This window comes from Cryptotermes secundus, unplaced genomic scaffold (assembly GCF_002891405.2).
Source record: "Cryptotermes secundus unplaced genomic scaffold, Csec_1.0 scaffold128, whole genome shotgun sequence".
NCBI lineage: Eukaryota > Metazoa > Arthropoda > Insecta > Blattodea > Kalotermitidae > Cryptotermes > Cryptotermes secundus.
The window spans coordinates 338,386-354,079 of NW_019726222.1; the positions used below are offsets into that span (position 1 = coordinate 338,386).

The 15,694-nt window shown below is 39.4% G+C and overlaps 1 protein-coding gene across 12 annotated transcripts in view; it reads left to right on the forward strand.

Annotated features, from left to right (window-relative positions):
* LOC111863876 overlaps positions 1–15,694 on the forward strand; it is a 369,328-nt gene that overhangs the window by 320,809 nt on the left and 32,825 nt on the right. For 11 of the 12 annotated variants that reach the window (XM_033751237.1, XM_023850647.2, XM_033751242.1 and 8 more), the window contains 10 exons: positions 639–803; positions 2,070–2,228; positions 3,737–3,952; positions 4,916–5,051; positions 5,800–5,984; positions 7,778–7,976; positions 8,613–8,790; positions 9,159–9,322; positions 9,478–9,904; positions 14,111–14,369. In XM_033751237.1, coding sequence (XP_033607128.1) covers positions 639–803; positions 2,070–2,228; positions 3,737–3,952; positions 4,916–5,051; positions 5,800–5,984; positions 7,778–7,976; positions 8,613–8,790; positions 9,159–9,322; positions 9,478–9,904; positions 14,111–14,369 — 2,088 coding nt within the window. The remainder of the gene's footprint in view (positions 1–638; positions 804–2,069; positions 2,229–3,736; positions 3,953–4,915; positions 5,052–5,799; positions 5,985–7,777; positions 7,977–8,612; positions 8,791–9,158; positions 9,323–9,477; positions 9,905–14,110; positions 14,370–15,694) is intronic. The other variant, XM_033751240.1, reaches the window with a different exon arrangement.

The window sequence follows — 15,694 nt, forward strand, 5'->3', positions numbered from 1 at the left end:
AACTAAGATGGATGGTAAGATTACTTACCGGACACTGCCACCTAAAAGGACCCCTTTTCAAGCTGGGACTGACAGATAACCCAACTTATGAAAGGTGCCTACAAGAAAATGAATTAGCCACACACATCCTGTGTGATTGTGAGGCCATAGCTAATTTAAGATTTTGTCACCTGGGTCGGTTTTTTATGGAACCAAGCAACTTTTATGACGCCCCCATAAGCAGGGTCCTACACTTAATTAAAAGTGTAGGATTAATAAAGGGCTAATCCAAGGGGAAGCACGATAGATCTTTGAAGGTCACAGTGCGGTGCCCGGTTTCTATGGCCCACCCCTTACATACATTACATTACATTACATCATGCTGGGTGAATTTGCAGTTACAAGTCCTAGCAGTAAGAAGTAACTTGTTGCTGTGATATTGAGCGGAAGTAAAAAACATTTTAAAACTTAAATACATTGTGGATGCTTTTAAAAATAAGTTCTAGCTCAGACAACTAATCAGATTAGAGTTGTCACTTTTAACAAAAGGAAAGTGTTAAATGCATTTTTGTTCGTGGCCTTATTTTCTAAGGTAATGGTTAGGTAGTGGTTTTGAGTAAATAATTTAATCTTAATGAAGTGTACCATGTATTTTGCAGTCATCATTCTCAGAGTTTGTCCCGTTGCTGGTGGAGCTGTGTACACACATTGTGGAGATGCGAGGACTGGACATAATTGGCATATATCGTGTACCAGGGAACACAGCTGCTGTGACCTCACTCTCTGAGGGTCTCAGAAAAGGATTTGACAACATCAGTCTTCAGGTATTTGTTTTGTGACCTCTTTCTCCTACTCATTGCCATCACAGTATGCAAATGTTATATGTGGTCTGACAATAAAGTTTGCAAACTAATTGCAGTAAAAGTGCTATATAACTCATTGCTGAATATCACTGTCCTCACCTTCAAAGTACTCGCCTTAGGAAGCTATGCACTGATGCCAGCACTTTTTTTTTTCTTTTTATGGGGTGGGACTAAGTCCCTTGTACTGCGGCCACTTCTGGCCTATTGTACCAGCCCCAGATGATAGGTGAGGGTGATTGTGGAGCAATTGGTGGAATGAAGATTGGCAGGGGAAACCGAAGTACTCGGAGAAGACCTGCCCCAGCCATTTTGTCCCCACAAATCCCACTTGACCAGACCCGGGATCAAACCCGGGCCGCCACAATGGGAAGCCAACAACTAATTGCTTGAGCTATGGCGAGGCAGATGCCAGCACCTAGTCCACCCATCAAAACAATTTGGAACTGGTTTTGTGGAATGGCCTTCAGAGCTGCCATTGTATTATTCCTGATGTCATCAGTGTCATCAAAATGCCTTCCTTTCAATATTTACTTTATCTTTGGGAACAGAAAAAAAGTCATTGGGCTAGATCCAGTGAATATGGAAGGTGTTCCAGCACAGTTATTTGTTTACTAGCTAAATCTCCCTCCAGCCATTTTCAAGTTGTTTCTTGTGTGTAGATGGCCAGGCGAGCGTACTAAATAGGATTCTGTGCAGGACTGTGGACATATGTAAAATGGAGTGTGGATAAGTCACAAACCATGCACGGATAATTGATAATATACTGTAATTGTTGAGCTGGATTATTATGATCTGTTTTCAGTTCTCATATGAGAGAGGAATTTGGATTTTAAAGTACTCTCATAGCGCATAACATCAAAAGAACATTAAACAAATGTGATATGACATGTAACCAGTTTTATGCACTTTAATTATGGGATGTTGTACATCCTTCAGTATATCCCAGTCAAAGAACTACTCTATTCTACTTTACTTTCAGAATTGAATATTTCAGGAAATTGGAAGCCAGATATGTTCAGAATGAAGGATAGAAATATCTGGTTCTGTGGGCTGTTTTTGCTCACCTCCATCTAGAGCAGGATTAAGAACATGTCATATCTTACTACCATATCCACTGGTGGCATAGTGCCTAATCACGAAGACCTCTTTGTTTCACCAGGTTTGATTGTGTTTTTGCTCATACTTTTATATTCGAAGCATACACGTTATAATGAAAAATGTGTTCAGGATCCACGTTGGAATGATGTCAACGTAATCTCCAGCCTGCTGAAGTTGTTCTTCAGGAAACTGCCAGATGCACTTCTAACTAGCGAGCTGTATCCACTTTTCATTGAAGCTGACAAGATTGAGGATCCTGGCAAGAGAGTAATCACTATCAAAAAGCTGGTAAGAGATCGTCATATTCTTGAATTGTTGGCAGCGTATAATGCTTATGAGCTTGTAGCTATCAGACCAAAAAGTCCAGTGAGGTGATACTATGAAATGTAATTAGATAGGAGGTGTTGAGCTTAATCTACGTTGAACTGAGCGCCCTCCGTAGTCTAGAGGTAACGTTCCCACCTCATGACTCGTGGTACGCGGGTTCAAATACCCGGCGGAGGTCATCGAATTTTTAAGGGCGGAAAAATTCAGGGAACAAGTCCTCCGGGAGGGACTTTAAGCTGTGTGTCCCGTGTCGTAACTTTACGGCACGTAAAAGAACCTCATCCCAAAAGGGGATCACTGAGCCAAATTCCAGGATGTTTCCCGCCCAACAATATCCTCTAAGGCCTCCGATAGATGGGGGAAGCATTGTAGACACCGCTAAGCAAGTTGCCGAACTCGCTTGCTCGGCGGGACTGATGGTACGCACCATTTATCGGTAGGGTAAAGAGACTGGTAGAATATCATAGAGGGAAGCACAATAGATCAAACTGGTCGCGGTGCATGGGGAAACCCACCCTCTCTAAATAACTAACTAACTACATTAAACTGTCCTATCTAGTAAAAACAGGAACTACAGTACACTTGCAATTACCAGACATGTATAGGATGCCAAGTGTGCTGGTTACCCGAATCTGCCAGATGCACAAGGAAAACATCCAGAAATACATTTTCTCATGGCTTTCACTTTTTGTTTTCAGTATTTATGTATTTTCATTTTCTGTTTAAAAATTAAAACAACGGATGGGAGTGTTCTTAGTTGGCAGCATATTGACAGGTGAAAGATTTCAGATATGCCATAACACAGTCATAAATTGAAGTAGCCTTTACTGTAATCATGATCAATGCCACTGTAATAAACCTCTGTGAGGGAGAACAATGGGCAGCATAGCTCATAGTGGCTGAGAGAACTACCGTGTGGCTGGTAAACATATGCCCATTGCAACTTTGTTTTTGAAGTAACTTTATAAAATGCCAGTTACATGAGAATGAAGAAAGCTCAGATACTGGATAACCAGACATTTATCATATATGGAAATTTTGAAAAATTTGTGTAACCTGACTTGTAAAAATGTTTCCCAGAAAAATACGAAATTGTGTATGAAGCACCACATATTTTCTGCAGTGTTTTGTTACTGCCATGCAATGCAATGAAGAAAGGATACAGAAATTTGGCAAATTGTGTAATCAGTATGACTTTTAAATATGTTCCCTGAATGAATGCAGAATTGTTTATGAAGTACCAAACGTTTCCTGGCATTACTTTATTATTACAGCATTGAACAAAAGCCAAAATATTAGTATATTAAACACATTTGAGCAGAGGACATATCAACCATACAGCTCGATTTTCAAATTCAGTATATTTTAAAAAATAATCTTCATTGCAGATCATTGATTGGCTTCCATCCCCATCTCATATAAAGAATTTGACAGGAGTTTATGAAGTTTCCTTTGTTCTTTTGTCTCAGTTACATGACCTTCCAGACCATCATTTTGAGACGTTGAAGTTCCTTCTCCTTCATCTCAAGAAGGTGGTGGAACACAGTACAACAAACAAGATGGAGGCACGCAACCTTGCCATCGTATTTGGCCCAACTTTGGTGCGCACAGCAGATAACAATATGGTCACATTGGTTACCGACATGTCACATCAGTGCCGGATTGTTGAATCACTTATCTCTCATGTGAGTTTGTCACCCTCAGTCCTCCATTTTAAGTTTGTGTTCCTTATTTTATAAGAAAAAATAGGCTTATGATATATCACATCTATGTGTGTCCCCCCCCCCACACTGATTTCACATGTAAACTTGCCCTTCCCCCCCTTCCTTCACTGTTCTCACATAGCTGTGTATATTTCCAACAGCAGTCTGCTTGTACCGGTTCTCACGGTCTCTTCGCCTGCGGATTTCTTATATATTTTTCCTTCTACCCTGAAGATGGAGGCGATACGTTCCTCCGAAACGTCGATTAACACCACATATACACGGTGCCAAATCCCAGAAGACTGCTTTCTTCAATTATTAATATAGTTTCTTGTTAAGGTAGATAGAAGAATTTGAAAGAAAGTAGACAACAAGTGGTTCCCAGTTCTTCTTAAATACTAGAAATCCGCCTCGTAAATACGAGTATTTGCCTTTCTTCTTTCTCCTTATTGCTAGTGGGGTGGGACTAAGTCCCTTGTACTGCGGCCACTTCTGGCCTATTGTACCAGCCCCAGATGATAGGTGAGGGTGATTGAGGAGCAATTGGCAGAATGAAGATTGGCAGGGGAAACTGAAGTACTTGAAACCTGCCCCAGCGCCACTTTGTCCACCACAAATCCCACTTGACCAGACCCGGGATCGAACCCGGGCTGCCACAGTGGGAAGCCAACGACTAACTGCTTGAGCTATGGCGCAGCCCAAATGTTTGCCTTACAAGAAATTGTTCGGAGGTATCTACTATTATAAATCACACATGTGTACTGTTCTTAACCAAACAGAGCAGAAGTCAGAAATGTGGTTTTAAATTTAGTGGAATAACCACAGATTTCATTAAAGCAGTTGTCTATAGTTCTGCATTATGTACAAGTACCATGCAGTATTTTCTATGAAATTGTTTGTAACATAATTTTACCATTTGAATCATAAGACTTGTTATACTTACAGGTTGACTGGTTCATCTCAGATGATGAGTCTGATGATTTCAGCAATTTCCCATTCAGTTTGCCCCTGGATTCAGCTGAACTAGAACCTGCAGCTGCAAACCACAACCTTCTTCTGAGCAACATTCAGAAAGTTGAAGGTGAGTGAAAATGAGCGTACCTAATTAAGGCCAGTAAGGAGATACGAGTATCTTATGTAATTCCATAATATATACAAGCCAGTATTGCTCAGAAGAGTACTGTTTTCTGAGATGTGCACTGTGTAGTCTGGTCTGGCAGAAGTTCACCATTGTTTCAAAGGATAATCCAAACAAGTATCATTGTTTGCTTGAGTTACTTTTCTGAAAGTACATACATTTCAACACTTAGTACCAAACAGAATAATTAGCACAGATACAATTCGTGTCCCATAATTTGATTCTGAACTGTATAATTATTCTCTGTTATAATTTTTCTTGTCTTTTTTTTATCCTCTTACTTTCATGTTTGATGTATGATGATTATGCTGTTTTTTTAAAGTTTATGGCATGCTTTCTGATGTTACATTCAGAACAGAATACCTGGTAATATTCTATAATCATTTGGTTAAATTGTTTCTTATACATTAAAAAATGTCTTAGTTTCTGTGTGAGGAAAAAGCATGTGTTTATTTAATTTCCCTCTTGTTCAGTGGAATATGTTGTGATAACACTGAGCATGGTTTAGTTGTTAATCTTGCATGTATCCCTGTTATGTCATTTTTAAACATTTGTATGTTTTCCAAATATTACTCCTCAGTTCGTCCATAATACCAGAAGTTTGTAATGATTTTGATGAGGAATGTGCTGTTGCTTATGCATGACTATCTTTATTTCTCCCGTTGTTTTTGTTTCTCTCTATATGATACAGGCATGAAAGCAGATTCCCCAAACAAGGACATAAGTGCCAAAGATATTGTTTCATCCATCATTTCTGCAGCAAACCGGAAAATGCAAAAGGCCAAATCGAGGAAAGGTGGCAGTGGAGGTGGAGCGATGATAGAGGATAGCAAAGAAACGTCTGGAGAAGGCAAGGAAAACATGGACTCTAAACAGGTGAATGACAGCAAATTCATATTTCATGGTCACTGAATGTGCTGATGAATATGCCAGTTTTTGAGTTTCCAAATTTTTTAGTTTTGTGTGTATTTAAATTGTTGTAACAGTCTGATCATGCGGCTAGGGAAAAGTACTTACCAGAATGATGGGCTGTAGATAATTGGACCATAAGGATTAAGAAAGTTGGTGTGTGGTTGTAATATTTAGTGTTAACTTCCACCCATTTACCACCTGTATGCTTTTGCTGTAGTAAGAGTTTCTCCCATTTGTCTGATATAATTTTTATATTTTTCTCTCATGAAAATCTTCCTTCCCAAAGTACAAAGTTAAGTCAGTGTTGACATAATTTCTTATCTTATAGAGGTATGTTTGATTATCCTGAATGCAGCTTTTTTTAAACATTTAATCATAGTGTGTTAGCACCAGATGTTAACTTTCCACTCATACTTAATATTCTGAACATTACCAGTTCCACAGGAAATTGGCTGTACTAAATCTTTTACAAATTCCTGAAAAATAACAGGCTACAGTCACTTCTCTATGTATTATTTTCAGTTTGCATACCATTTCTCTTTTACTAACATGTGACTGTGCAGTAGACTTAAAAATTGATAATTATGTTACTGGGTTGTTACTATAGGATTCTGACGATGGTGTATAACACACTGATATGTTGGGTTTTTGGACTTTATCCATCATCCTGGTTTTTAAGATAACAAATAAAAATCTTAAAAACCAGGACGATGGATAAAGTCCAAAAACCCAACATATCAGTATGTTACTGGGTTACCTAGATTTGTGCAAAATGTCATCTTTCTAGGGTTCTGTTCCCTAATATTTATCAAGTATCTCTTTATAGTTTTGTAATCATAATTTTCATCACAAATAATGTTTCATTGAAAAGGTTAATATTAGATCCCTTGGTTTCCATTCAGTATGAAGTGGAACCTAGAGACGGTTTTTATGTGATGGCCAAGAGAAATGCCCCATCCCTAGCCAGAGATCGGAGTAGAATGCTTGCAGATATATTTGTGACATATTTCCCTAGTAAACATCTACTGAGCTACATTGGTTCATCAGTAACCACGCCAAGAAATTAAAATATATGTAGGTCATGTGGTTACTGCTTTATTTTTGGAGATTTTTCACCATACAAAATCAGAATCCAGTATAGAACATTAATATTGGTGCTTGAACTTATAATGTGTGCATGGACACGGCAATATTAGCAATATTTCCACTATGAAATGTATGAAGTAGGCAAAAATAGGCATAAGGTTAGTTCAGTGTTGCCATTGTTCAGATGTGATAAAGTAAGAAGAGCCTCTCATTTCCTTGTTCGAGAAGCTAACATAGCAGTTGAGGCATTTGACCCAATAAGGAGGTAACAAGTGGAATACGGTTTGATTTGCATGAACTTTGTGAATTTGTAAACACAGTTAGGTTCATGAAGAATGCCAAAGAAGGTTTTGGGGGAACAGCAACATTTGAGCATTTGTCTTACTAAACCAGTTTGAACTGAACTCCTACCATTCCATACAATGACACTGGCTGGAGAGTATCAGAAAATATTTTGTTATTATGCATTTATGATTTCTGTATGAAATATGTTTGTTTGTATTATTTCTGATATATTCTAGTAGATTTGTATGAATCTGATTTTGTAAGAGTTAATGCAGTGCTGATGTGCAGTTTATTGATGTACTTACACGCTGTTTACGTTTCTTTTCTGAGACAATCGTTCCTGACCAATGTTGTTCATAACGGTGCCATTTAATCACTGTTCACAGCAAACCTCGGAAAGTAAGGTAACAAAGCACAAAGAGTGTGTGTCAGCAGTTGAAAATAACGATCCATCAGCATCAACTGTGGCATCATCCATCTTTGAATCAGTTGTTTTCTCAGGGAACATAGTCAAAAGTATTCATACAGGAGAGGAAGATGATGTAGCAGTGTCAAGTGAACTCCCAGATCGTTCTTCAACTCAGGGTGAGTTCTGTTTGTGCATCTTTGTAAACTGCACAGTGAGTGGTATGAATGTTTAAATGTCCTTACAAGAAAGAGCATGTATTGAGAATGTACTCATAAATTTTATGTACTTCTGTGAGCAATGAATAAATTGTGCAAGTTTCAAGGAAAGTATATTGAAAATTAAATTTATCATTTTAACAGAATATATGGAAATCATAATTGATCAGAAATCATCCCAGCTAATGCTGTCTTGTTGTTTTTAATTACAAATATAAACGGAATATAACATGTAGTGGTTTTAAGGATTTTCATAACTTCATTTGTTGTTGATGTCGTTTTTGCCATTATAAGTGTTTGTTTACAAGAGAACCAGTGTAACAAGACGTTTAAGCAAGTCAGGTGATGTTAAATCAGGAGAGTGGGGTTATCCCACTTGCATCTTCATACTGTCTGTTTCCCTGGAATTTTAATACTGTGGAAGGACCCACATTGCAAAGCAGATATGTTGCTGTGTCAGTTTCACGGTCTTATGCATCTCTGTTTCCATATATGAACTAAAATTCTGCCTTCTTGTTGTTATTTAATGTATTACTTTGCTTTTGAGACCTATTATATGTGTTAATGTACTGAAACAACTGTGTCCTCTCCTTGAAGAAGAGTCTGCTGGTAGAGAATTGCGAGCAGACAGTAGATCCTGTAGGTTGGAAAGTTCACGCAAGAATGAAGAACAGCAGCAGCCTTTCAGACAAGATGGTGTCATAGTTGGGAATGATGAAGTGACAATAAGGACATACGCAGGCCTTTCGGCTACAACTCAGGAGCGTATACGCAGGTGTGTTATGTTGTGATGTCTTCATTCAAGCATGTGGATGGAATTATGATATTAATGTCGGAATTGCTTGCGTCTCTGCTTGCTTACTTATAAATGTCTGTTGCACCAGTGTTGTTGACTTCCTTTTCAACTGTATATTGAGTTTCTTCTCATTATAGCCTTCAGCAGCTTATATTTGTGTACAAATAGGGATTTTAATGTTATTGAAATTCAGCTTGTTCTTTCTTTTGGGCGTACAGTCAGTCATTGTGTGTTAGTTTTATAAGAATCAAATGGTTGTAGGTGACTACCATTGATAAAAGCAATGCAGTTTGTTTGAGACATTCCAGGCAGATGTACCTGAGTTGCAAGGCTTTTTAATGTATCAGGTTTGAACGTGAGACAAAGGCAATGCTACAGCGTGATCTTCCACGACGTCGTGACGCTGAATGGAGAGAAGCAGAGAAGAGGAGAATTGAGATGGAACTGCGGCAGGCAAAACACGACATGGAAAGTGAGGACTTGCTGGATGAAATTGCTGACAACCCATCAGGTATGATGTGGCAGGCATGGGCGTTGAGTTTTTACAAAAGACTATGTTTTCTTTCAGGTAAATACTGTTTTACTTCCAGTTAGTGCTTTCATCAAGCAAGAACATTCATTAAAATCAGTTCATTAGTGTTGATTTTGTTTTTGTTTCCTAAACAGATATTACAAAGAAGATGACCAACATGACCAATGTTCTGGAACGTGACAAGAAGTGTGCAGTTGGTGACAGCTCAAAATATGCCTCTAGTACTGGATGCAGGCTCTCGTCTTCACCTCTCCTCCCATCTTCTGCACCTAGTAATAATCTCACATCTATGAAATCTGAATTCCCTTCTTCACCCTTTCTCATGTCTCGGTCAAATTCTGTGATTTCATCAGCTGACCAAGGAAACAGTCAGACGAGCGTAGGATCCACACAGAATCCTGTCCACAAAGACAAGGCTTCTGCTTTACAAAAATTCACTCGGACAAAGAAAGTAGGGACAACTCACATCTTTCCTGACAGCCCAAAGAATTTGGGAGGAGACAGAAATTGCAATGCTGACGGTTCTTCTTCTTCAACTGATGTAGTAGCAGTGAGATCAAGGTAAGCATTTGATATTAAATTGGAACCATGAAGGAAACAGTGCATGAGTATTACTGGAAATCTGGGTACTGTTTGCATTTTCAGTTGCTCTGAAACCTCAGTGCAATTTCAAGTCAGTTTAAATTTGTAAGAGATCAAATAGAGTGAGTTACCTGGTAATGTATTCAGTTCTGAATTTGGTCTCCAAACGTGATCATAATTGAAGCATTTAACTAAGTTACGAGGCCATAGTGCAGTCTCATCTGTCTGGAAGCTATGGTTTTATAATATTTGTAGAACATTATTATAAAGCTACTGCCAATGAATTTATACCAAAAAATTATTCAGCAGATTTGAGCATTGCTATTATAGTTTTGTTTGATGTTTTTATTGTTGTGGTGAAATGGGATGTGTGACAGACACATGTGGCAATATGGCAGTTTGGAGATCTTCCAAGTTGTTTGACATAGTACCAGCAAAATGGTGGATAAACTTCATATCTTATATAAGGTCTGTCCAACATGTAGTTTGATGTTGAGTATGGTGAATGTATTTACGTACAGAAAGTACTGCAGTCATGACAAAATGACAAAAATTACTGTCCTTTGTGAGGTGCATTATCATTATATTAAAGTCTTTTCTCTTATTATTCATTCATTTTGTTGAATCATAATCATGACATGATATCTAAATAGAATTTCTTTCATTAACATACAACTTTGAAGTCATTTGTTGTGTGCTGCTGTATGCATGAATATGTGAAAATGGCTCAGGCCCCCACAAAGGCTGGATGTATCTGCCACGTACATTAACTTTGATACTCGTAACTAGCCATAAGCTGGATCAGAGAGGAAGGTCCATACTTGAAGACTAAAGATGTGATAATGTGCTACTTGGTTAAGGTCGTTGCACACCTCAGCAGGCATTGATAGATGGTAGATGAGTGTGGAACAGTGGTGAAATTATCATTAGTAGGAGAAATGGAAGAAACTTGAAGAAACATCTGCTCCATTGCCACTTTTACCAGCATGAAATATGGCTTGAAGATACCTGTAATTGGGCTTGGGGCTCTACTTGGAAGAAAAGTGATCAACTGTATGAAAAAATCAGAATTACTATTGTGACATGTCTCCTGAAAGTCAGAATTTTGAGGTCAGAGAAGACGTCCATTGCTAGGCAGTGGGTTGGTAAACATGTTCCCATGGAAACAAATATGTGCACAACAACAAAAGGAGCTGTTGGAAGTGGTGTTTTCTATAAATTCCACGCTGAGTTACATATGGAGGAACAATGGGAAAAACAGGAATTTTTCTGAAGGTTTCCGGAGAAGTTAGACAGTAAAGTAGGGTCATGAGCCCTGTGGGACTTAGAACCAAGAATCACTGTACTGGCAAGGGCTAGCAGCAAAGTAGCAGGTAGTCTGGATAAGAGTCTGAGAGAATTGCACAACTCCTGAAGTCGGGCAGTAATATATGGTCATGAGTCTCGCTGGACTGGGAACCAAGAATTACTTCCCTTGAGGAGCAACAGCAGTTTACCAGACGCACAAGACAAGGGTCAGTGAGGAGTGGTCTGAAGGTTCTCAGAGCCATCAGACAGTTAATTCAGTCATGATTCCTGTGGGACTCAGAACCAAGAATCATTATGCTGGTGAAGGCCAGCAGTAATTTAGCAGCCAGGACAAGAGAGAGAGTTGCATGACTCCCAGATTCATAAGGTAGTAAAATATAGTCACGGGTCCTGTGGAACTCAGAATCAAGAACGACTGTGCTAGCAAGGGCCAGTGGCAGTTTACCCAACCCAACCATACAACAGGTATGTGCAGTTGGACAAGGAGAAGCCATACATATATATTGAACTAGACATTTGTCACATCTATGACCATTCAGGTGTCTAACTGCCGTCTCAAAGTGGATAAAGGAGTGAAGACACAACCTGATGCACAAGCCTGCATTGGCAGGGGTCAACTGTAAATCATATATAATGCTATATTACTTTGAATATAAGACTCACATTTTACACATTTTTTTCTGCATTGAAAAATTGAAGTGCGTTGTAAATACAGGAAATATGTACTTTTTATAATTTTTTCCCTAAAACCCACTTTACAAAACTGGATGCATCTTAAATTTGAGAGTGTCTTATATTCAAAGTAATACAGTATTATTCATTATAGTAAAGTGAAAAAAATGCTGTGTTGTATGTAAAATACAATACATGGATGCTGTATGAGAGTGCAAACTGGATCTGAACATGGTGCAACAAATGTGGTGCCTACTGCTCTCATGAAAGAGGGGCCCATTTCCAAACATCCAGATGGCCTTGGAATGAACAGATGAGTGCATGAAGGCATAGTGGAAAGTGCTGTTACTATGCCTGTATGTAGCAGGAAGTAGTAATCATTCAATAAATGTAGTATCCAATCCAGTCCCATCCTATGTCTAGCCACTAATGTGACACTATTGTTCTCACTCTGTAGAAGCTTGGATATTTGTCATAACAGGGAGAAATGAAAAGGAACATCAGTGAGGTCTTTATTCATGTAGGGGATCAAATGAAGCATTTTAATGAATGTACATGTAACTTAACACATTGCGGACCAGTGGTTTAAACATTTAAATCACCCTGGGGACCGGCGTTTTTAATCCTACTACCCTAACTTGTGCACTGTTCACTTTAAAAATTAATATAAAATCTCCTATTTAATTTTATGAACTGAAATTTTTTGAGAACACTTACCAGAGCTCCTAGAAGTGCTTGCGCATGTGATATCTCTGGAAACATTCCCTTTGTGAAGAGGCATTACGCAGAAGTTGCACATGTAGGCAGTTCTACTCTTCTTTTTGTGCTCTGCGCACACACGGCACTGCCTAAAAGGGTGTTTCTTCTTGCAATATTCACTCTTCACAATTTTCACGAGAATATGTTTCCGCATATCACCCGAGAGTCGGCCAGGGGGGTCTACTTGAGGCCTCTGGTGGGTGTGAACAGATGGCCCCAGCTGCACTACGTCTGTGTCTGATGCAGGTACTGCCGCCACCGTGACGTCAGTAGCCCAAGCTTTTGCCGGTTTCAACAGAAATGCTTTGTATTTCAAAGTAGAATTTCTGTTCACCTTTTTGTAAACCGTAAATGAATTGAAAATTGCACAGTTTATAAGCCACAGTGCGACTTTCTTCGTCCATTTTACTGTTTTCCTAGGTAAGGAATAATAGGCCAAGAACTGGTCGGCCCTATCAACTCCTTTCATGAACATATTATACTCGGAAATAAAAAGAGGCTTCTTTACTTGGCCGTGTCGTCTTTGAACATCGACCATGCTCGAATTGTGAATAGTGGAAACCATATTCACAACGCGAGTATCCCTCCAGGACTGAAGAAGAATGTCCTCCTGAATGCGGTGTCACCATGTTTCAGGCGTTTACATTCCTCTTTCAGATCTGGAGGGAGGCCTCTGTTCACCCTAATTGTACCACAAATACATACTTTCCTCGAAAGTATGTATTGCTGTCCCGACACTCGCACTTTCAACGGAGCTCTCACTTTCACTTGACACATTTTGGGCAGCCCTGTGGCCTCCGTCACTGTCACTGTCACTGATAATGGCCTTGCTATCAGAAGATGAAGCAGTTGGCAAATCTGATAGCTCATCGGAGAACATATCTAATATTTCCTGTCCTCCGAGAGATCGCAAATGCTTTCATCTCTGAGCCATGTTGAACTGGTAGCTGCGTGGTTGATACGTGCAAGCTTGGATTAGAACAAAGCCAATTTTGTTTAGGTTGTGACAGGAAATGACTCTGGTCGAGTTACTAGATAAGGCAGCAATCATTCGCAAGGTCATCTACGCAGTAGTTAAGATTCAACGGAGCCACACAGCGATATATAGCGTTTTGCAACATAACGTGATCGTAGAGGGCCATATGGCCCGCCCGGTCCGCAAAGCTTGGAAACGTAGAGGGCCATATGGCCCCTCCGGTCCTCAATGTGTTAACATGTTTGTCTTTGATTGTGGTAGTTCGTTATCTGTATACAAGTACTTAACATGTTCATATCTCATCATGGCAGTTTGTTGTCTTTGTACTTACTATCACTTTTACTGTATTAAATTGAACTTATTTGGGGGTTTCTTGTATTTTTCCCTTGACTTTTTCTTTAGATGATGGTGACAATGACGATGAAGTAGGAATAGTAATAATAAGATGTTACTTCCTTTTCTTTTTCAAGTGCATCATTGCTTCCTGGAAGGTCAAATGCAGAAAGTTCCAGTACTGCGCTTGGCAGTGGAGGTTCATTAACGCAGTCCACTGTTGCTGTCACATTACCTCAGTCTTCAGCATCTTCACAGCGTATGCTTCGGCGTGGCAACTCTGCAGAGAATCTTCATGCTTCTGTCCAGCAGCATGCAACCTGCAGGCTTGAAACACAGAAAGGAGCACCTCCACCAAATGGAACCCTCAAGAAGCTCAAAACTGGGAAGGAGCAGGTCAGTTCATACTTCAGCTTCATATGTTGTAAATAAGATGTTTGTGATGATGGTACATTAGTAAAAGCTGTCCCAGTAACAGGCCATGAAGGCCAATAGGGGTGTGAGAATTCGAGGCTCCCACATCTTCTAGACGGTTAGCTCACAGATGGCGGTGAAGTTGTCAGCCTTATGCACCAGCTGCCCTTTACCCCCCCCCAGGAAGTTTCCTGGTACTCATTTCTGTTAGAGGTTGAGTCTACCCCAGGGCCATAGTGCGGCTGGAAGGATTAGGTAAATTGAAAGAAATCTGCCTCATCGGGACTGAAACCTGCAACCTTCCAGCTTATAGCATAGTACCTCGACCAACTACGCTACCACGTCCCCCCCTGATAGTGCATTACTACAAATATTATGTTTCTAGACATTATGCACTGTCCCTTTTTTTTATCTAAAACAGCATCCTGTTTATATTTCAAAGCGCAACGTTTTGGTTACTGGATTCTGTCTTTGTCTTCAGGTAAAACATATTCCTTTGGGCCCTATCAGTGGAGCTGGTTTGGAGACAGGGACTAGCCCTGTTGATTGGCTCCAACTGAGTAGGTTTTACCTGAAGATGGAGACAGAATCCAGTCTCTGAAACGTTGCATTTTAAAATACAAAAAGGATGATGTTTTAGATAAAAACAGGATGATGGATAATGTCCAGAAACGTAATAGTCATATGTTATGTTTTAAACTTGTATGAGTTAAGGGAATTATATCACATGGAACATAACACTGTGTAGTCCATATCGCAAAAGGTGGAACTCATTATAGCCACTGTTTTGAGAACCTCAAATCCTGCTAATCATGTGGAATATAGCGCTGTATAGTCCATATCCAAGAAGACAGAATTCATCATCAATGTTGTTAGAACCTGAGGTCTTTCTTGTATGAATTATCATTCCTTACGGGCTTATGAGGAGTACAGTTAATATGCAGTTCTCATTGTTGCCAGTTATTATTTCATTGATATAAGAAGGACTAGTGAAAGTTTGCTGCTAAGAAGTTTAAGATGCAGTGAGATGCTTGCATACCAAGGGTTATTCAGTGCAATGTTAATTTCATACTAACACCTTCATTATCATGGAGACAAAAATTGGAAATTACACTCTCTCCTAAAGACTGTGAATGCCCTTGATCACATTATCCATTTGTCAATTTTTACAATATGTTACTTTCTTCCCCTTCTAATCCTTAGACTCTTGCAGCTGGAGCTAAATGTGTGGCTTCAGCTTTTGGTACCAGGCCATATTAAACGTTGATGGTTATCAGTATTTTGGCAAACCTTGTGGTTACCATCTT